Source organism: Lissotriton helveticus, chromosome 2_1, assembly GCF_964261635.1.
Source record: "Lissotriton helveticus chromosome 2_1, aLisHel1.1, whole genome shotgun sequence".
In the NCBI taxonomy this organism is placed as follows: Eukaryota; Metazoa; Chordata; class Amphibia; order Caudata; family Salamandridae; genus Lissotriton; species Lissotriton helveticus.
The window spans coordinates 2,113,176,115-2,113,199,560 of record NC_136059.1 but is presented as its reverse complement, the minus strand read 5'-3'; the positions used below and the strand labels follow the sequence as shown (position 1 = coordinate 2,113,199,560).

The 23,446-nt window shown below is 42.7% G+C and overlaps 1 protein-coding gene across 1 annotated transcript in view; it reads left to right on the top strand.

Moving 5' to 3' along the window:
• Positions 1 to 23,446, top strand: part of HPGD (15-hydroxyprostaglandin dehydrogenase) — a 287,216-nt gene that overhangs the window by 94,071 nt on the left and 169,699 nt on the right. Inside the window, exon 4 of the mRNA XM_078677081.1 lies at positions 9,974 to 10,070. Within this exon, the coding sequence (XP_078533207.1) occupies positions 9,974 to 10,070 (97 nt within the window). The remainder of the gene's footprint in view (positions 1 to 9,973; positions 10,071 to 23,446) is intronic.

Sequence of the window (23,446 nt, the reverse complement as noted above, 5' to 3'; positions counted from 1 at the left end):
GCAGAAGTATATCCTGTAGAGAGGGTTCCTCTTTGACCCTACTTCCCAAGGGTGGGTGCCATGCGCTGGGATGTCCCACACGCAAGATGGCTGTCGGTGAGACCAATCTGTGCACTGGCCATTCATAGCAAAAGACTGATTCAAATGTGAGCAAGGCCTGCCGCCATAAAGCAGCTTCGAAATGCTGAATTTGCTTCAGATTCAACATTATGAGGCCGCGCCGATGAGCATTTTGCCTTGCCCATCCAAGAACATTATAAACAAAGACTTCCACTGGGGATGATGTTCCACTTTTTGGAGCCTCTATTTTACCTTGCTCTGGGTTCCGCAATTGGGAAGCTGGCTAAACAAGCTTTTGAAAATGCAATAGGTCTCGCCTTTGATTAAGTTAAAGCCATTGCTTTGCAAATGGTATTGTATAGCAAAGCAAATGGTTTTAACTTAATCAAAGGCGAGATCTATTGCTTGTTTGAATCCTCAATGGTCATCGGTGGCTTTGCTTTAAAATTTCACGACTTGAAAGAAGGTTTGGTTTCCAAAGTTGGGACCAGAGCCATTTTGGGCCCACAATTCAGGATCAAACAGTTCATAAACTGATCTCATTTAATGAATTGTATTTGTAAAGATCACACATGGATCTCTGGAAGATCTGTCATGGCATGGGCCCTTGTGGGCCAAAATTTTTTACAGTCTCTGAGAGGAATAAAAACATTGGTTAAAAAAAAAACCTGTGTGGTAGAGAGTTTGCTTAAATTCTCGAAGGACGTCAGCAGGGTCGGTTTGAACTGGGGGCATATTATCAACAACTAGCGATATTTATCGCAAAATGAGCTTAGCGATATTTTTTTTATCGCCACGCATCGCCGGATTTTATCGCAGAGATAACGTGCTATTAGCAACGTTTATCTCAAATGCGATAATGCGATAAAATATCCGGCGATACCGGCTCAATGCGTGGAAATCCAGCGATATTCCGGCATTAACGCCAATAGGGTTTTAACCTGAATATCCAACTCCCATTGGATATACAGGTTAAGAAGTGGTCTGAGCAGGCGTTAGTTTTTGGCGATATTCGCATTTAGCGCAATTTTTTTTATCGCTGTGCCTGCGTTGATAATAGGCGATAGCGATGTTAAAGACTGCTTTCAGTCGCTAACAGGTTGGGTACGCCCACTTTGCATGTCATTAGCGATAAATATCGCTGACATGCAAAGCGGGCCCCAAACCGCTCGCTATCGCCTACAAACTGTCGCTAAATGCTCTTAGCGACAGCTTGCTAATAGGGCGATGAAATTATCGCCGCTTTAGCGGGAAAAAGTCCAGCTAAAGAGGCTAAGTACCATTAACAAGCAAAAGGTCTTTTAAAGACCTGTGAAGTACTCGGGTGCGGCTGTGTGTGTGCCCGGGAAGCTGTGTCATCACGGGCTGCCACACACGACGGGGGGGCTGACACCCTTTGGGTCCAATGGGCGTTGCACGCCTGAGTGTGTTGGCGGAGTTGGTTTGAAGCCTCTGAGTGCATGTGGACCCGATTCATACACCAGGCCTGAAGGCGTTAATGCTGAAGAGCTAAACACGAGGTGCTGCATTGTCGACAGTAACACAGTGTTAGATTTGGGGGTCTCGAGTTGGCACAGGTAGGTACTTGTGACAAATAGGGACCCTTGCCTCTAGTCGGGATAAGGGGATTACACTCCTAAAATAACCCCTGCTCAGCCCCTTGGTAGCTTGGAAGGAGCAGACAGGCTTATCTCAGAGGCAGTGTGTAAAGCACTTGTGACCACATACAGTAACCTAGTGACAACACTACAGGTGGACACCACACAAGGTTTTATATTAAAAATAAGTATACTTTATATGGAGTTACCACAATGCCATAAAAGACAAAAATACACAATACTATTACTTTAAGATGGTAGTTTTAGCTTAGTTTAGTTCAGTTCTTAAGATGCGATACTTTGCATCAATGTACCTTCGGTTGCGTTGCGCTTCCACGACAAGCAATGTCGCAGCGAGGGAAATGCGACATTCAAATTTTAAGTACAAAGAAATAAAGACGTGAAGATCTTCCAGATGTGGCACGCTTCTACTACCCTCCTTTGGAGTTGCGACAGCAGCACCAGCGACGGCGACACACTTCCTCTTAGTTGCGGCACGCTTCTCTCGATGTGGAGCAGTGCCACAGTTCCGACGACACAGCGGCGACACCCTCCTTCGGGGTTGCAACAGCAGGCACATCGACGGCGACACGCTTCTTCCTCGATGAGTTGCGCTTCCCGCAACTTGCGACACGCAGTCCCTCAGAAGGCCCAAAACAGCAGCAGGCACTTCCAAAGAACTCTGGGGAGCTGGGGGTGAAGTCTGTTGTCCCTGAGACTTCAGCAGGAGGCAAGCTCTTTTCCAAGCCCTTGGAGATCCTTCACAAGTTGTGGCAGGTCTGAGAAGCCTTTGAAAGGTGGCTTGTGTGGGTGGCAGAATCAATACTGCAGGCCCACTACCAGTAGTTGACTTACAGGCCCTGGGCACACACAATGCACTGTACTAGGGACTTGGTAGTAAGTCAAATAAGCCAATCATGGAAACACCAATGCATATGTGTTATCAAAAGAGACTAGCTTAAATATTGTTAGGACTCTGATTAGATTTTTAATGGTCACCTCGTTGGTGAGTTCATGAAGCCCTCACCCACCAACCTAGTTGGTGGCATGCTTCATCATCGGGCCCACCCAGTGACACCTAATATGTCCTGGGTGTGCTGCGACGCTATGTGTTACACTCACTAAGGTACCGGAGTACGAGGACGGTGCAACAGGTACAAGGCAGGCTCTGACCAGAAAAGCTAGTCAACCCCTTACCGCTTCACTCCCGGAAGCATTGGCTGCAAAATCTAAGCGCATATATGAGAAGGGAATCCCCTCTCACACTTAGAGAAACACCTTAGTGAGTGTAACACATAGCCTGGATTACACTCCTTTTTAACCCGCACTACACTCTTTTTTTATAAAAAAGGTTCTGAGGAAAGCCAGATTTAGTTTAAGGCACTGGCTGAAACATGTCGACCAACTGATGGATGTAGGAGGTAGTAACTCGCTCCCTTAAACATCCCCAATCCTTATTTTAACCGCTGACAGGGGCCCAGTTATTAAAATTTAATTTACCCTCGGGTACTGGGACCCTCGCCAAGCCGTTTTAACTCACACTTCACTTTACACCTCACACTGCACTCTCAGTAAAATACCAGCTCCGCTGTAATCAGGCATCCCAGCACACCTGGGACACATTAGGTGTCACTGGGTGGGCCCGATGATGAAGCATGCCACCAACTAGCTTGGTGTGAGGGCTTCATGAACTCACCAACGAGGTGCCCATGACAAATCTAATCAGAGTCCTAACAATATTGGTCATTTTTAAGCTAGTCTCTTTTGATAACACATATAAACTACGGTGACTCGGACTAGCTTTCTAGTCCTCTCTCTTGATACGCGAACACCAATTCATATTCACAATTTACAGAGGGAGCACTTGCACATTGGCAATGATCAGCAGTGGCAAAGTGACCAAAGCCCCAAGACCAGCAAAAACTAAATTTAGCACACAGCAGAAACACAGGAGGCAGAGGCAAAAATACAGGGGAAAACCATGCCAAGAAGGCCAGGTCTAACTGACTCTGACAAAGTCAATAGATCTTTCATCTGCAAGAGCTATTAGCTTTGTCTTTGCTTGTTTTAAATACTTTACTCCAAGTCTATTAATCTCACCATTGACAAAAACTGTTTTTAGTAATTCAACAGTGACATTTTAGATTGAGAAAGCTGCTGTTTAAGCCAAGCACCTTAAAAGATGTGTCTCCACTGGTTACAGTAGCAATGTCTTTGACACAGCTGAAGTCCTACATGTTCGGAACAGAATCATATTTGATTCTGTTTTTATGCCTAATTCTCAGAATTGCCAAAGTACTTGTATTTTAGCTCTCAAATGTTCTTATTTTCAAAGGGCATATGCCTTTCTGTTGGCAGAAACAATGCTGGGTGGTGTAATTAATAAAGAGTCATTGATCTTTTTATGAAAGTAAATTAATTTTAAACCGCAGAAAGGCATCCATAATTTTAGTGGATAATTAATTTGTGGCAGGAAAATCAACACAATATATTTTTTTACACTACTAGGTATGCTTTCTGCTCTGCAAGAAAGATAGTTTTCAAAGCACCAATACACACCATTTTAACCTAAATACAGTAACTTCTGTTTATTGTGTTATTAACTTCATTGGCAAACTGGTGAAACCAACTGTTCAGGGATGTTGAAAAGATCTGGGATTTTGGATCGCCAATGCATCATCATTTGAGGAATCAAATCAAGGCTGTCACTTCTGACTGCTTTGGCCTACGGAGGAGCAAGAGGAAATTACTTTGGGAGTTCCTCTAGCGATCCAAAAGACAATAGTGCAGGCCCTGGATATCTCACGCCTGGATTATTGCAATATTCTTTATTTGGGCATTGCTAAGAATATCTGAAACAGATTACAGATCAACAAAAGGCTACGATGCGATTGCTTTGCCTGTCATGTGCCTAAATCTATTTCAATGTATAGCAGCTTCGCTCTGTACACTGGCTTCCTGCGGAAAAACACACCCAGTTCAAGGCATAGTATACCACTCATCGTGTCATACTTAAATTCTCGACTAATTTATTGTGCCTTACTTCCCTACTAGATGCCTGAGATCAGCTGAGCTTAATTTAGCTGTGATTCAGTGCTTCAGTTTAGGTAGGCAGGAGGCAGATCCTTCTGCTTCCTAGGGCATAGGCTTTGGAACAATCTGCCTATGAGGATCCGGAACATTACAAACCACTAAACCTTCAGGAAACAGCTTAAGATCTTGCTGTTGGAATGGTACCTCTGCAGAGGTTAGATGTCTCATTTCAGGTGCGCTGGGAAGCCCTGTGAAGGGCATGTGTGGTATAAATGATTTAACATTAGCATGTGAGCTAGTTACGCTTGTAAACCTCCCTGTGAACTGATGTCAGACTCACTGCCTCATTCCAGAGGATTTGCATCAATGAGTTTGCTACTCTGATGTATCCAGTAGTGATCAATGGCTGTGAGCCCTTCTCAACTTGTACAGCAATAAGAAGAGCCATTCAGAGGGCACTGCGACATCATTGCTTTTTTAATGTGTGAATGTGACTTTTAGAAACAGCTAAACTTCTTAAACTGATTCTGTACTTGCTAGCCAAGAATATTGCATGTAGTGGCTGCCAACTTGGAATGTATTTTGAGAAAGTATTTTTTTTTAAAATTATAGAATGGCTGACCATGGTATCTCACATATGGAGGCACAGGTGGCCATCTTAAAGTGCCTTTTGTTATACTTTAAAAGACACACAAAAAATCTTGGCTGAAGAGGGGTGAAACCCCGAAACCGGTCCTAGGATGCTTGTTTCCAGTCTAGGGAGGACCTGGCTTGGCAGTTCTGGCTGGACTGTTTCCATGAGGCACAGGGTCAAGACTGATTTGCATATGGCTGGGTTCACCCTGGAATGGCATGGTGAACAAAAAAACGATGGATTTAGGCCCAGATCTCTTTACTGGGGTGAATGTATGACATTGTTCTGCATTCAGTCCATCAACTGTTGTTTTGGCATTTGTCACCCCGAGTGGGACGGGTATGCTCAGACGTGAGTCCTGTGCTCTCCATGCCACTGGAATCAAGCTATCCTGGCTGAAGAGGGGTGAAACCCCGAAACTGGTCCTAGGATGCTTGTTTCCAGTCCAGGGAGGACCTGGCTTGGCAGTTCGGGCTGGACTGTTCTCATGAGACACAGAGTCAAGACTGATTTGCATATGGCTGTGTTCAAACTGGAATGGCATGGTGAGCAGAAAAACGATGGATTTAGGCCCAGATCGCTGTACCGGGGGTGAATGTATGACATTGTTCTGCATTCTGTCCATCAATTGTTGTTTTTGCATTTGTCACCCTAAGTGTGACGGTTATGCTCAGACGTGAGTCCCGTGCTCTCCATGCTACTGGAATCAAGCTATCCTGGCTGAAGAGGGGAGAAACCCCGAAACCGGTCCTAGGATGCTTGTTTCCCGTCCACGGAGGACCTAGCGTGGCAGTTTGGGCTGGACTGTTCCCATGAGGCACAGGGTCAAGACTGATTTGCATATGGCTGGGTTCAAACTGGAATGGCATGGTGAGCAAAAAAACGATTATTTAGGCCCAGATCTCTGTACTGGGATGAATGTATGACATTGTTCTGCATTCTGTCCATCAACTGTTATTTTTGCTTTTGTTATACTTTAGAATTAGCTACCCATTGCAAGATATTCAACTTCTTGTTTATTTGGACGGATTAACTAATAATAAACTATAGTTAAGGAAACACGCTTTTCCATAACTAAAAGCTCTGTAGCCAAAGCCAGGCCCCTGGGCTTTGCAATGCCTGTTTTTTAATGCTGCCATTGCATATTGAGTTTATTGTGTTTGATTAGAGTGTTAAATCTCATTTGCATTTGAAATGTGCTGCCACTTCATGGAGCAAGGCTTGACTCCTCTATGTAGGTACCCTTGCATGATGAAGTGTAGAAAGTGAGCAACTTGTTTAAATGGGGTGCAATAGTACATGAAAGTCTGAGACACCAGTGGTAATGACATTACCCACGAAGGATGCTACTCAATACCACTTACTGCCCAGATCCACAGAAATCTCAGCTGTATGAGTCAGCTGATGCAACGGTGCTTGAGAAGACATATTCATGCTGAGAGCACTACTACATGTGTATTATTTAACAATATTATGTGAGGAGGTACATACTGCCAGCCCCTTAGTAGCATGCAACCACATATCAACTGTTCAACCGTTTTCACAACCATCTAATTCAAGATATCTGGCCACAAGCTAGTCACCTGGGGTTGTGTCATTTGCAAAGAAAATAGCAGATAAATGATTTTACATAATTTTGATGAAAAACATTTTATTCCTTTAGCTATTTTAAACAAAAAATATATTTAGTGTGGCAAGTAAACATGTTTGCTTAATTATTTTTTTAATGTAACTTTACAAGTGACTACCTCCATTTCTGAGCTCCCAATCTCACTCAGCCAGCATCATAAAGGGAGTAATTAAACAAACCTAATTCGGCCGTCATTCTCTAATGAAGCCACGTGTCCCCTTAGTCAATGCCAAATTGAGAATTAGATGAATACTCAATTAAGTGGTGGGATCCCTTTCCTCAGATCCTCTGTACTACAGTCACCAACAACCTTGCTTTGTGCATTATAACAGATCCTATTATTGAATCCCACCAAGACGTGGGATCACACTTCTTTTTGTCTTTTTTTTGTCCTCATACTGCCAATGCTCCTATTCAGATTCCTCTTATCTCTCCTTATCAGCCTATACCCTTTCTCTGAGGGGACAAAGAGAGAGCAAAGCTTTCTGGCAAAGATATTACTGTTTCCGTTTCCCAGACCTGTTCACTTTGGGGGCACCGGGATGTTACTAAGGAGGCCAGGATCAACAGTAAGCATGGCTTAATCATAAGGCTCTCTTGCCTTCTCCCTCCAAACTATCAAAGCAGACCAGATCCTGACTTTGCTTCTTTGGTCACATGCCATATCAGATTCACTGGTGTAAATAATATTCTTTAAACATTCTGCAAACGTTGGTGGAAGTTCTGACTTCCATTTTCTACATATCTCTTGTCTTGCTAGGATGATCACAAAAAAAGTAAACTTTGTACAAAGTGCATTCAAGTTGTAGTCATTCGTAAGACCAAAGAACATCAAATTGAAGTGAACACCTTCAGGAAGACTATCTAGACCTGGCTCTTCAGATAAACAGATCTAGGCCCTCCCCCACCCCCTCACGCCTTGAAACCCTCATGGGTGAGTAGCGAGCTTACAATTCCCTGATTGATTTATTGATTGAACAGCAAGGCACAAATATGTGGACTTGAGTATTATAAATAATAACTTACCTTGAAACCCTTACCTTTTTAATATGTTGGTCTCTATAATCTGGCAGGACGATATTTAAAACTCAATAGTGCAAATAAATACCATATTTTATAATATGTAACATATATCTTATAATTATACCTAACCATGAGTAACATCCTGTAAAGTCTCGACTACCTCCATATTTCCAGCATCGCTAGACCGTGCATCCCAACTTTCCCCTCTGACTGACTGACTGGATTAGTATTGTTGTTGGTATAGCACTTTAAAAATCATAGCAGTTACTAGAGAGGAGTGGGAAGAAAAGAGTGAGAGGAAGGAGTTGGAAACTGGAGCGAAAAAGAGTACATATACTCATTCCTGACTGGTTCTAGATTCACCAGCCCTGCAGTTATTTTTCATTACTGGCTGACTTTAAATTCACCAGCCCTGCAGTTCCTTTTCCTCTGGGTAACAACAGCTAACCAAATCCTCTTTAAATGACAATCAACATGACCTCCAAACTCTAGTGTTGTATGGTACACGTTTGTATTGAATCAGTGCTTTTCAGGACAAACTATCAGTTTTAATTTTCCTAAGAATTTGGAATAATGTCCCTTAGGCCTTCTACGAACACCAAAAAGGCTGAGCTGCTGATGGTGCTGCTGCCCCGTTTGGTGACTGTTCTGTATCTGTCCTGCAAGTTCTTTTATATTTTTGTTTTATGACTGTAAACACACCTTACTTTTTAAGCTGTGCATTGCCATTTATAAAGCTATCTGTTTGCTGTTGGTCTATTGTGTTTTATGAAAACAAAGTAATCCCTAAACTTCAGTAGCCCCTGGCAAGCATTTGCTGGCTTGAGCCGGGTCCCCACATGAAACCATATTCCATATGAAACCATTTCGGTGACTCTTTTAGCATTTAGACTGACAAGTGACAAATACACTTTCCCATTGCCATAAGTCGAATTATTCATGTGCTTTATCAGTGAGCTAACTTGAATTCGTCTTTTAGTGGACTAATACATCCACTGCAGTGGCTGTGTTCGACCTCATGGTACCGGGTTCAAATCCCAGAGGGTCCGCTCTGCCTTTCATCCTTTCTCAGGTCGGTAAAATGAGTACCATTGAGTTGGGTAACAATAAACATCTGTTATTCTGGGGGTGAACGTGCGCTTTACAAATACACGTTATGTTATGTTTAAATAGATTGAACCAGGCTTCAAAACGTTTTTTCATGATTTAAAACTTGAACTTCAAAGAAGAGTATTCTGAAGTGGATGTCTGGAGGTGCCACATTCATGCCTGGAACTAGCTAGAGGGGTGGAATGACACCTGGGCACGCTCTAACCAATGGGATGAAGTTCTCAGGATCAACCCTGCCCACCTTTGAGCCATCCGTAATATTTTCTTTTCTCGGTTAGTTTGTGACATGCTCATACGTTTATTTAAACATCTGCAGGACAATTCACCCGGGTGGACATCAAAGATTTTGAGAGAATTAACATTTGTCTAGTACAGCAGTCTAGTCGGGACTCATGCAGTTATGAGATCCCTTCCAGCTATTTCAACACTCTTCCGAAAGCAACATATTTAAAAGCTGACAGCAGCACGTGTGAATGTTTGAAAACATCCTCCAACAGAAGGCGTAATGCAAACACATAATCTGTTCAGGCATGTCAAAAAATCTTCAGGGCACATCCTGACAGACTTCAGCAGACTGGGTGATGTTGTCTTTCTGTGCAGCTCACCATTATAGAAATAATCGGTCGTAGCATTCCAAGAAGTTGAAATTCAACAAACTGCATTCACTTCTACATTGAGGCCTGCTTGGTATCTAAGAAGACAATTTGAAATGAGAACAAAGTTTAGTTTTTTTAAACTTGATTTATGAATCACAGCATGTATCCTTTAAAGGAAGGGGAATATCTGGCTAACATTTAGTTACTGTAAGCTTGTAAGCCTGATTTAAATAGCAATCTGAAAGAATCAAACATTTCAGCTGGTGTTTTCATTTGTGTTTCACATTAGATTTCAGTGATAAGAGGAACATACATTGGCTTAGAGCATATGAGCAAAAATCATGGAGGTGAAGGAGGAACAATTATCAATATATCATCGCTGGCAGGTAAGATATTTCCTCATATTTTGTACCTCATATGTAAGGTTCAGCAATGCGTGTGTGGGAACAGAAACATACGTCCTTTCCATTTTCATCCTTTCTACTGAGTTGGTCTGATAACACAAGCAAGCTGTTTTGCAGGTCTAGCGCCTAACCTTTCTTCATCCTTTGTTCTCACCTATACTTCTCCACGTCCAGCTTCTTTTCTCACCCCTGTTTTACTTCATTTATGGACCCATCCTCTGCACCTCTTCTCTTGACTTTTACCTTCCCCCCTCTTCTTCTATTAGAAGTCACATTCGTTTCATCCTCTTATTACTCTTCTCTTTGCTTCTTCCCTCCCATACACCACATCCTCATTTTGCAATCCTTCTCCAACTGCACCTCCTGTCGACTTTCCTATTGTTTCTATGTATCACCTCAATATCCTCTTTTCTGTTGCTCACCTTTTCCCTCTCCTCACATTATCCTCATATTTTGTGCTTCTTCTTCCTCCTTTTTATTCAGCTCTGCTGGTCTGTCATTCTTCACTTTTCGCTCCAATCTTCTCTACTGTTTAATTTCAATTCACCTCCCTATAAGAGTGCCTCCTCCTTCTTCATTTTTGTCATCATTCTCATACCCTATTCCTCATTTTATTATTTCCCATCTTATCTTCTCCACACCCCTAATCTTCTTGTTCGGCCTATTTCTTCATCCATTCCTCCCTTCATACTTCACTTTTTTATCCTCCCACCTGTGTTTGCTTCTCTTCGCCTCATTCACCTTCTTTTCATCTACCTCTTTTCTCCCATCCTCTTTCCTTCTTTTATTTGATTGCTCGTTGTAACACCTAATATTCTCTCCCCTGTTTCTTGCCTTTCTTCTTTCCTACAGTTTGTACCCTCTCTTCCACCTCCCATTGTTATTCTCCTACCTCCTTGGTTACCCCTTTTGAATGTCCCTTATTTTTTGTACTCTATGTTCCGATACATTGCATCTCCTCTTTTGCATCCTTCTCTTTTCTCCCATTACCTGCCTCTGTTTTGTCCTATTCCTTTTTTATTCTGTCCTGGAATATAAATGATAAAAAGCATGAGGCAGAAAGCCCCATGCTTTTTATCATTTATATTCTACTCTCTTCCACGTTCTAGGCTGTAAGCATTTCTGCTTTTGTTACAATGTTAACGAATATGACTGGGATGTGACCTGAGTAAATACCAGTGGCTAAGAATAATTCAAGCATTCCATCCATAACGTTCTATATATTTTTTTGTTTCACCCAAAAATGGTACTGGTATGCTCAGATGTTGGTCCTGTGCTCACTGTGTAACTAGAACCAAACTATAGCTGGCTGATGAACCCTAACTAGGGTGAAATTGGTCCTGGGCTGCTTGTGTACCTGTTTAGGGAAAACCTGGCCTATCAGTTCAGGCTGGACTGTTCCCATTGGAGCAGGGTCATGACAGATTGGAATATGGCTGGGTCCAAACTGAGGTGGCATGGTGTACAAAATACTGATTTACTGGAATGTAGCCTTTCGTAATTACCCATGGATGAGATTGATTCAAGCATTCCATCCATCAAGTTTTGTTTACTTTTGTGTGTCTTCCTAATTGGGACGTGAATGCCCAGACATAGGTCCCATTCACACTGTTTCACTGGACCCAGGCTCTACCTGGCTGATGAGCTCTAATTAGGGAAAAACTGGGTCTGGTTTGCTTGTTTTCCAGTTTAGGGAGGACCTGGCCTTTCAGTTTGGGTTGGACTGTTCCCACTGGAGCAGCCTCATGACTGCTTTTCATATGGCTGTGCCCAAATTGAGGTGGCATGGTTTTTAAAATATTGATGGACTAGGATGTCGCCCTGAGTAATTACCAGTGGCTAAGAATAATTAAACCATTCCATCCATCATGTTTTTTTACTTTTGCAAGGTCTAGAAACTGCATTGTTCTTCATCATGAGTGTAAAAAAAGGTGATTTATTATTTGGGGTGGGCAGTCGCTCACCTCAAGGAGTAATAACACTAACTTGTCAGGGCAAACCCTAACGTCACTAAAATAACCTGAGCTCAACTACTTAGTTGCTATGGCGCAGAGCAGGTAAGGTTAACTTAGGGCAACGTGTAAAGTATTTATGCACTACCAACATATAATAAAGACAAAGGGCAAAGCAATAAAAATCCAAAAAGTGGATCTAAAAACATGATTTTTTAAAGTTGTAAGTAAAAATAGCAAAAAAAGGCACTAATCCTTGATGAAAATCTACGGAAATGTTACTCCGGACACCTTGGCATGAGGTCCCGCTAATGACTCCAGAGATTTTGGAAGTCCAAGTATTTTCTTAGTGCCAACTTTTCTGTATTTCTCGAGCAGCTCCTCTATGCCTTTTCTAAGGCTCCCTGGACCTCATGGACAGCACTTAGGGGTCAGGACTCACTCTAGTGGAGCAGCTAGGTGCAGTTGAGTTGGACCTATTAACTAGTCACTTCAAGATAAAGGCCTCTTGCTTCTTGTTGTGCTCCAATAGTCACTCAGGAGGTTGGCCAAGTGACTCTTGGAGTCCACTTCTTTTTCCTGGGAAGGAGCAGGTTTCACCCTTCAGGGCTCCTTTCAAGTCACAGACAGCAGGTCCAGCCCTCTTCTGATCTTCCGCATGTCCAGAAAGTGTTTTGAGGAGTGTTCCTACTAGTAAGTGGTGGTGTCTCTGGGATATTTCCTAACCAATGGCAAACAAGTTCCCATAGGATACCCCACCCACTTTTTCAGCAGTTCCTGTTTACCCCACTACAAAAAATCCCACAGTGTCCTTCCTTTCTGAAATGCAAGTTAGGTAAACCCTTTCTCCCTTGTGAGGAGTTCCTGTGTCCACCCAGAGGTGTGGCTGGGGAAATGCACAGTTAACTCTCCTTGGTCCACTCAACACTTTTTCTGGGGGGAACCGCCTTTCCACTGAGTTTGGTGCCAGCCAGCTAGTGGGGGCCTTGGGGCAAATGCTTTCCTTTGTTCTGGTCTCCCTTTTACTAAACTATGAATGGATAGGCTTCACCTTTGCCCCTTTCAAGCAAATTAAGTTCCCGGGCTCACACCCAATGGTCCTTTCAGAGGCAATAAGGGCCAAATGCCCACTCTCAGTCCAGCAGGCTACCAGGCCTAAACCATTGTTGTGCTGCCTGAGCACTTTTTATACCTTCATTGAGGTTAAGTAATGGCTTGGCAGCTACTGGAGAGCTAATGCAAATTAGCTACCCCAAGCGTCATGCAGGAAAAATGCAGCTTTATAAATCTTACTATTTCTATATATTTATTCAACTCCTAACTTCACAAAATTAGTTGGAATTTTAGTACACATGAATATACACTTTGAATGACATTTGTAGCCATTGTTTCTTGTCACAAGTTACAATCTGTGAAGCATGTATGCAGTACCAATACAGTAATTAATTAATTGCGGGTTTCTAACGCGTTAGAATCGACTCCCGAAGGAGTATCTCTGCGCTATAGACCGCTGGGGAACCCGTCCTGGCTTTCCCTGTGAGATGGTCCCTACTGGGTATCTCCAAGGTGAAACCAGGCATCCTCGGCGTTTGTGGGGGGCCGTTGTGGAGATGAGGCAAGCTAATGCCCAGAGTTGCCGAGTGTGATCCCTAGTTAGAGTACGCACCGAGGTGAGAATTATCGAGTCCGCTGACCCTGGTCCAAGACCCTGCCACGTCGGGAATTGAACCCTGGTCCCGGGCCGTCCTCTGCTCCCGGGTCTGCCACCTCTAACCAGTGTGCCACACCACACCACGATAAATAATAATAATCAAAATAAATGCAAAAGACAGAACAATAAGTAAATAGTCATAAACAGAATGACACCAAATTGACAAAATCCAAATTGGGGAACCAGAGAAATGAAACTTTAAAATTTTAATGCAAATTGGCATCAAAAAGCACAAAACACCAGTGATGGCTTATGTAGACCAGAACCTATGCAAACTAATAGCTATTAAGTATGGATCAAATACAACAATCAAGTACGTCCTGGCCAAAAATGTTACCTTCTGACTTAGGTGCTGATTTAGATCTTATCAGAACCTGTCCCACAACCACTTTTTCGATGGATTCACCACCCACCTACTTGGCGGTCCACCCACTCCATTTATATGTTGACGGGTCTATGGATGAAAGACCGTCCGTCTGCCACCAACTCTGCCAGGAAATATCACCTGCGTGAACCATGTGTTGACAATTGCTTCACTATTTGGAAAAGAGCTGGGGCCCCTGTATGCAGGATATTACTGCCCTGACAGGGAAAAGACAAATAGGAAAAAGGAGAACCTGGGCAAGGCTATTCACATAAATGGCAGGCAACCCAAGAACAATGCGACTAAATTATTGACTTTTACTAATCTCAATTTATATTCAAAAATAGATATTTATTGATAAATAAACATTTACATAATTGTTTTTCCTTCATCCATATATGATATTGTTTATATAAATAGATCAGTATATATATTGTTTTTAATTTTTTCCATAAGAGAAAACTTTTGCTTTGAGACAAAAACAATCAGTGAGAGAACATATAAGACGGTTTCATAAACAATGAATAAATAAATATACAATCTTAACCATAAAATGCATTAACAGCAGGTAGAGGCAATGATCAGGAACTACACTCAGATACATTAAGGCATGCATGAGATGGAGGTTAAGAGGGGGCTTATATAACATAAAGAAGGGAGAGAGAACAGTTTGTAAGTTTGAAGTCAAGTTGAATGTTTCATGCAATGTTTTAGTAATATAGTGGGAAGAGGCTTTGGGAGATAGCATTGAATCTGAGGATGTAAAACTGTAGAAAGAAACAACATTATTTGCATGTGGTGTAGCATATTGTACTGTAACATTTGAATATCCCATAATACCCATATGTGTGGCACCAAAGCGCTGGACCATAGAGAAAACACACTACACAGAGATAAGTACAATGATATAGACAATGCCTGTCACATAGTGAAAACACTTCCACAAAGTTCTTACTTAGTTAGACATGTAAGGCAAGGAATGAAAACACAATGTTTTACTGAATAAATAAATAAAATATGGGGTCAGGTATGGTCTTCTAGATGTCCTTAGGAAAGTGTAGAAAAAAAGTTAGATGGCATTCATTTAAACATCACCATGTTCAAATAAGGGGAAATACGTTATCATACTCGTCATAACTGAAGGACTCAAAGGGCCTCATTTACAAGAAGCTGATGCATCTCTGTATTAAAGCAGTGATGTGCCAGTTAACTTGTGCCTGCAGAAGAAACACTTGAGCCACCATAGATGCGCCGCATTTACAATATGGTGCACAATGATGCAGGGTTCTTTAGTGCATAGCTGGAGTTGGTAGGAAACCTAATGCAAGTCCAGCAATGCATCACAATACTGAGGCAAAGTGTCAGTTTACACTGATGCATCACCTATTGGTTGAGAACCAATGTGTTACAGCGTGAAAAGGTGACAGCCACCTTTCACACAAATATAGTTGTCCTGGATGTGAATCATACAAGTGGGCATAGTGCCCACTTGTATGTGTGACATCAGCATGTGATGCTACAAATTGTGACATTATGTGCATATACTTACTTAGCTTCTGTGGCCCACTTACCTTGTGACTTGATTGCATATTACAATCAAGTCTTTACCGTTCATGTGGATCCGTTGGGCACAGTCATTGCTTCATCCCTATGCCTGGCTTTAGCAGGCATAGGGATTGTGACACATTGGCAGCACAGCAGCTCGAAGCGAAAAAGAAAGTGGTAAATATAACCGCAGCAGTTTTACGGTAGGTGTTTCTGACACAACGTCTACCTTGCATAAATTAAACTCTACCTTGGCGCACAGAGATTCCGACGCAGGTAAAAAACAACGCCATTTGAAAAAAGTGACACACCTGCATCCATGTAAATATGGAGCAAATGAAGCACCGCCGTTGCATCAAAAAAAGTGATGCAGTGGCGACGCAGTGGTGGCGCAAGGCAGCACACGGGGCTTGTAAAAAAAGCTCCAAAGGATTTAGCCATATGTTCCTTTGGCCACGTGCCGCTTAGGAAGTGAAAAAGCACAGAATACCAACAAATTGCTCCAATGGAAAATTCCTCCATCATCAATTGCATAATGTAAAAATGTTTCATATAATGATTGGTGTCTCCAGTATATGAACACTGCTCACAAAACAATGCTATTTGCTGCATATCTGCAGAGTTGTTAAGGCATGGCATTCACTTACATTTGCAATTATATTGTGTGGGCTACTCTATTCATTTGCATGTTCGCTAAATTCTGTATTTGTAATTTGATTTCACACCTACTTGGATGATACTTTACAGTGTAAAAGAAAACACATCAGTTTGGGACAGTCTAAACGTCTAAAATGTGTTTAATGTAAAACTAGGCAGTTTGCAAGGAAAACAGTGCCCTGTAATTGCTATGTCAATGGACCAGAGCGTCTACTATGCGCGTAATGCTAAAATCCATACATATTGAGCACATTTTTATACAGTTTTTCTAATTGCAAGTGAATTTAACTGAGAAACGTGATCAATACTGTTAATAAATGAAACTAAACAATGAACCAGTGGTGGGGGCGTACCGGACACCTCCCCGCAGCCCCCGCAGTGCCGGGCCCCCCCCACTCTTCTTTTTATGAAGGGGGCCCCCTCAGCTTGTTCGTCTAGGGTGTGTGTCAGACACAGTGTCTTCTGTAAAGCAGATGAAGTTTGCAGCATGCTTTGAGCTGCTCTGCGCTGACATAGGCTGACTCAGAAGTGAAGAGAAACAAAAGAACAATTTTTGTTTCTCTTTCACTCCGAGCCTGCCAGGCCCCTTATAAGAGCAGATCCCCCCTCCCTCTTCTCCTCATAGAAAGTGTCGTCCACTGCTTGTCTGAAGAGGCTGCATGGACCTTAATAGGGCAGAGATAAGGTGCTACCTTTAATTGCAACAGACAAATATAGCCACCTGTTCACCATTTAACATTCCGCAAAAAGGCCCCAACATGGGATATAAGAAATCAGTGTTATTCATGTTAATATGGCCTTACTGTCTTTGTCAGTCAGGGGTCACAAGGGCAGCTGTAGAACACACATAACGTTTTTTCTTCTCACATTGCCTGTTTAAACTATGAACCAATAAGGGGAAAAAATACCAATCTGATTTTTCTAATTATTGTTGTGTTTGGAACATTAAAATACAGCTCATTCCCATATTAAACCGGATAAATGCAGGCATGGTGTTCTCTGCACCCAAGGGGAGTTGTGTGCAGTGTTTAATTTGTAAAATATTAAGTGCCAGGGCCCTGACTAGGAGGCCACTGCAACTTGTACCAACCATCACTCCTGTCAGCGCTGCCAAAACAACTAATAGCCGTCTCTCTCACCAGCAAGTGTTACAGTTCAGACTATTCGAGGTCCCCAAAGCTAAAGGAATGATTATGGCGGCAGATTTTAGTACTTTTTATTGATATTGTATTTATAAACAACTGTTGTTCTGCTCATCTCTAATTTAGATGAGCAGCGCCACCATGTGGCAGCCTGTCCTAAGTGTGGTGTTAACAATTAAGTGCCGGTGCGGAGCACCGGAAACCAATTAAGATCCAGTGTTGAGCACGGAAACCACTGGCTCAAATTAAGCACAGGTTGTGTGGGGACGTTATATATTTCAATCTAAGCAGGTAAATTGAAAAGGTAATTCAATTACAAGATTTTTAAATGTACTACCCAAATCAGCAATTACCCATGCCTACGTGGACTATCACAGACATCTGCACTATTTTCTCTACGCGTCTTTATTGTATGTATTGTCTGGAATATCACTAGTGGAACTATCTGTAGTGTCCTTAGAACCAAATTGTAGGGGGGCATACATTAGGCCATAGTTAAACTGGTGGCTGTACTTTATGAGACAAAGTAGCCCCTGCCATACCTTATAAGATAGAGTGACTGACTGGCTGTGAGAGAGAGACTGACAGAGAGAGAGACTGACAGAGAGAGAGACTTACTGACTGGGTGAGACTGAATGACCGGGATAGAGACTGACTAACAGAGAGAGATTGACTGACCGTAAGAGAGACTGACTGACTGACTGAGGGAGAGAGAGACTGACATAGACTGACTGATAGAGAGAGACTGACAGGGAGAGAGACTGACAGAGAGACACTGACAGAGACTGACTGACTGACAGAGAGAGACAGACTGACAGGGAGAGAGACTGATAGAGAGAGACTGACCAAGAGAGACTGACTGACTAAGAGAGACTGACAGAGAGAGAGAGACTTACAGAGAGATAGACTGACTGACCGGGAGAGAGACTGACTGACCGGGAGAGACTGACTGACCATGAGAGCGACTGACTGACTGAGAGAGACTGACTGACCGGGAGAGAGACTGACTGACAGAGAGAGAGGGACTGACAGAGAGAGAGGGACTGACAGAGAGAGACTGACAGAGACTGACTGACAGAGAGAGAGACTGACAGAGGGAGAGAGAGAGAGACTAAGACTGACTGAGAGAGACTGACTGACTGAGAGAGAGAGACTAAGACTGAGAGAGACTGACTGACCGGGAGAGAGACTGACTGACAGAGAGAGAGACTGACGGAGAGAGAGACTGACAGAGAGAGAGACTGACAGAGAGAGCCTGATTGAGAGAGAGAGAGACTGACAGAGAGAGACTGACTGACATAGAGAGAGACTGACCGAGAGAGACTGACAGAGAGAGACTGACTGACAGAGAGAGAGAGGCTGACTAAGCGAGACTGACAGAGGTTAAGACTGACTGACTGACTGAGAGAGAGAGAGAGAGAGAGAGAGAGAGAGACTGACTGACTGACAGAGAGAGAGAGACTAAGATTGACAGAGAGAGACTGACTGTCAGAGAGAGACTGACAGAAAGAGACTGACTGAGAGAGAGACTGACAGAGAGAGGCTGACTGACAGAGAGAGAGACTGACTGAGAGAGCGAGACTGACAGAGAGAGACTGACAGGGAGAGAGAGAGAGAGAGAGAGAGAGAGAGAAACTGACTGACTGACTGACTGACTGACAGTGAGAGAGAGACTAAGACTGACAGAGATAGACTGACTGACAGAAAGAAAGACTGACAGAAAGCGAGACTGACAGAGAGAGACTGGCAGAGACTGATAGAGAGAGAGAGACTGACTGACAGAGAGGGAGACTGACAGAGAGAGACTGGCTGACTGAGAGAGAGAGAGACTGACTAAAAGAGACTGACAGAGGTTAAGACTGACTGAGAGAGAGAGAGAGAGAGAGAGAGAGAGGGAGACTGACTGACTGACAGAGAGAGACTGATAGAGAGAGCGAGAGACTGACAGAAAGAGACTGAATTACTGAGACTGACTGACAGAGAGAGAGAGACTAAGACTGACTGTCAATGAGAGACTGATTGAGAGAGCGAGATTGACTTGGAGAGACTGACTGACAGAGAGCGAGAGACTGACAGAGAAAGACTGGCAGAGACTGATAGAGAGAGAGAGACTGACAGAGAGAGACTGATTGAGAGAGACAGACTGACAGAGAGAGACTGACTGACAGAGAAAGAGGGAGACTGACTGACAGAGAGAGACTGACTTACTGACTAACAGAGAGAGATACTGAGACTGACAGAGAGAGAGAGACTGACAGAGAGAGAGGCTGAAAGAGAGAGACTGACAGAGAGAGACTGACTGGCTGAGAGAGAGAGAGAGACTGACAGAGAGAGACTGAGTGACAGAGAGAGAGAGAGAGACTGACTCTGAGAGGGAGAGAGAGAGAGAGAGAGAGAGAGAGAGAGAGAGAGAGAGAGAGAGAGAGAGAGAGACTGACTGAGTAAGAGAGGGAAAGAGACTGAATGACTGACAGAAAGAGAGACTGACTGACTGAGAGAGAAACTGGCTGACTGACTGAGAAAGAAACAGAGAGAGAGAGACTGTGATGGAAACGGGGTCAAAGTGTGCATGAAGCTATGCAATGCCTCTTAAAATTGCTATTGTCTGCTAATAAAAATGTATTATGAAAAAGTGCTCTTTGTAGTTACATCTGCTTTTGAAATGCAGCATTGTTTAATGTTTTGAAACAGGTTTGATTTTGTATACTCTAATCAACCCCTCCCCCCCCCCACTGACCCCCAATCTGACCCCATCCCTGCTGGTACAGCCCTCAGTCACAAACCACACTGTCATTTTGGCACAGACAGAAAGTTTGTGAGTACCCATGATATAGCGGAACGAGGCCGAAGGTGACTTACAATATCATTATCATCTACAGTAGCGGGTACTCTATTCCATGTAATACATGGTAACACCATCATCTTTCCCACAAGCCACTTAAATCCTTGGTTTGTAGCTATTGGCGTAACAATAGCCCCCGCAGCACCCATGGTGTGGAGGGCCCCCGGGCACCAGGGAGCCCCCTCCTGGATTGTGCAAACGCGGTGAGGTCCCTGTCCTTACAACTACTGACTGGGTCCAGGGCGTGCGGGCCCCCTCTGTGAAATTTGCAGGGGGGCCCCTTAGGTTTCATTACGCCACCGGCCAGTGGCAGGATCTTCTCACAAGAACTTTTTAAAGCCATTGAATATCAGATACAGAAGACACAAACAAGCATGGACGCCACTACTTTCTCAGAGTCACTCTTTGTGGAGCCTACTCTCAGAGCAAGGACATGCTTTCTACATAGTGCAGAAAATGACTAGAAAATGGCTTTATTGGAAAATAAATAAACCTGAAGACATACTCGATTAATGTGATCTACATGTTGCTCTAAAACTACATTACAATTCAGTAAAACATGTATCAGTGTATGTTAAGGCATATGTGAGCACTGGTATTTGTGCAATAAAAAGTAATGGTGCTAAGGTATGGAAACTGGTATTTACACTTTCTCAACCAGGCTAGTGTTATTTACACTACAAAGCCAACATAGAAACACAAGAGAGCAACTGGTCCAAGTCAAGGAAGAATGCTCCCTCCAGCAATTAATTTGAGTCTTCATTCACTGGAAAATGTATCTATGCCCTAAACGTGAGGTGTAATTTTTTGGTATGTGTTTGTGTAATTCCCGCTTAAAACACAGTACTGTTGATTGTCTCTCAACACCCCACTTATACTCTATAGCATCCTAGCTAGGTACATGCTATTTAAATACAAATAAATACATACAATACATAAAAGTGACAACCCATCAAGGGTTGCGAAGGGGGAACGGGGTCTCATAGGCAACATGGCCCTCATAGGGTGATTACTAAAGGTGGTCACTGGAGGATTTAAAATGATTGAGTGAAGATCTTTGTGCAACTTTCATAGCAGAGCAATGCTATGCGTGACAGTCCTAGATATGCAGTGCTATGTGGCAAGCTCCTCAAAGTGTTTCACTATGTGGATGGCTGTCATATGAGCTTTTGTTATAAAGGCAATGCTCACTCACACAAAATCCCACTTGCCACTTTGTACTTTCTACACTTTGTCCAAGCTTTTCTTACATGGGAAGAAGAGAGAGCACCTACTAGTAGACCTTTCATGTGCCTCAGACAATGGGAATCATAATGTGCATAGTTCTATTTATATATAAAAACCTATATATTTGTATTTCCTATAAAAACACAGTTAAAGTTATGTTATGGGTCCATTAATGAATACAAATGTTCCAGTTTTGATAGGTACTTGAAACATAACCCACCATGTCACTGCTGTCACATCACTGATGACATCTCACATGACACCATTTGTGATATCACTGATGATAATTCAAATGACATCTTTAGTGGCATCACCCACAACATCTTATAGAAGATCATCAGTGTCATCACTGGTGACAGTATTGATTTGATATGCTAAGGGGCACGGGATAATGTGCTCTTCCAGATGACCTTGGTGGTTGTGAGTAAGAGTATTTCTAGTTTTTCAAGTACAGTATTTGTTTCTCACCGTAGAAATATGCTTCCCGGGCTATGCAGTAATGGATTATGCTGAAATATGTTGTTGTTTCCCTATCACCATGGAATTGTCATATTTGCACCAGCCACGTTCTCAGAGTCCAATAGATGAGATGGTGTTTTCCATCTGTCCTCCCCCTCCCCCCAACCACGAATGATCACATATGATGGGATTGAAGGTCAGTGGTAAATACAAGCAAAGGGGAATTATATATGTGCGAAAAGACATACACAGGGCTCTACACTTTGTCTCATCCCTTCTGTGGGTCAAATAGGACTGAAAGATGTAGTTGATATCTGCAAGATAACTGTGATTGTAAATAAATAAGCGTAGCATTAGCTCTGTATAACTAATTCTGTTTTAATCTTTAGGACATTAGAAATTATGGAAAACAAAAAATATGCAAACACATGGATTTTGAAAATGAATTTGCACTAGCTTTTATCTTTTTGGTTTGAATTACTACCTAAAACTTTGGGACATATTATCAAGAAGGGTGTTAAAATTATCTCCGCTTTAGCGTCAGGAAACTGCCGCTAAAGTGGCGATAATGGGCTTGATAATATGCCGTTGACAATTCCCATAGAAGCCCATGTTCACACCAGAACATGGGCTCCTATGGGAATTCATAAGGACATATTATCAAGCCCATTATTGCTGCCTTAGCTGCAGTTTCCTGCCGCTAAAGCGGCGATAATTTTAACGCCGTTTCTTGATAATATGCCCCCATGTCACTTTGCACTCTATAGTTTCTGATTGACATGTGTATAACCGCTATATAAGGAATACCATTAACATCTTGTTGGTTCCCACTTTTAGCAATGTATACAGAGACTGAGACTCTGATATGTTATACACAACATTTATGCATGTCTAAGTTTTCTCTTAAGAATCCTTCCTGTAACTTCACAGGGACCTTTAGTAAAACACACAATACATGTAACCCAGTCTTATGGTTCAAATAAGATGTAAAACATCATTCAAAGGTTCGGTTTTAACAACATCAGGATATTTCTCTGTATTCTGAAATTTCCATAGCAGAATCCTTTAGGAAGCAATAAGTCTTCGTAACTACGTCACTGAAATACAGTATCCATGAAGAGAGGTCCTGGCTGCAGCACCATTGAAGCATGAGTGCTTCATAACAAGGACTCCATAAACAAGCAGGGGTGTTATACACAAAGATCCCAGATGATCACTATCTCCCACAAGAGTTTGGGGCCAACTGGGAACTGTAGTTCGGATAATCTTGAGTCCAAAATTGCTTTCTTGCTGTGTCTGACATTTCCTTGCTCAATGTCACTCAGTTGCCGGAGTACTTCTGTCCAAGGGCCTCCTATACCAATGGCTCCATGCCCACCCCTGGTTTATCTGTCCCACTAGATTAACCTTGGGACAGGTGAGAAGCACTACTGTCTGAACAGGTGAGGGGTACATTTGC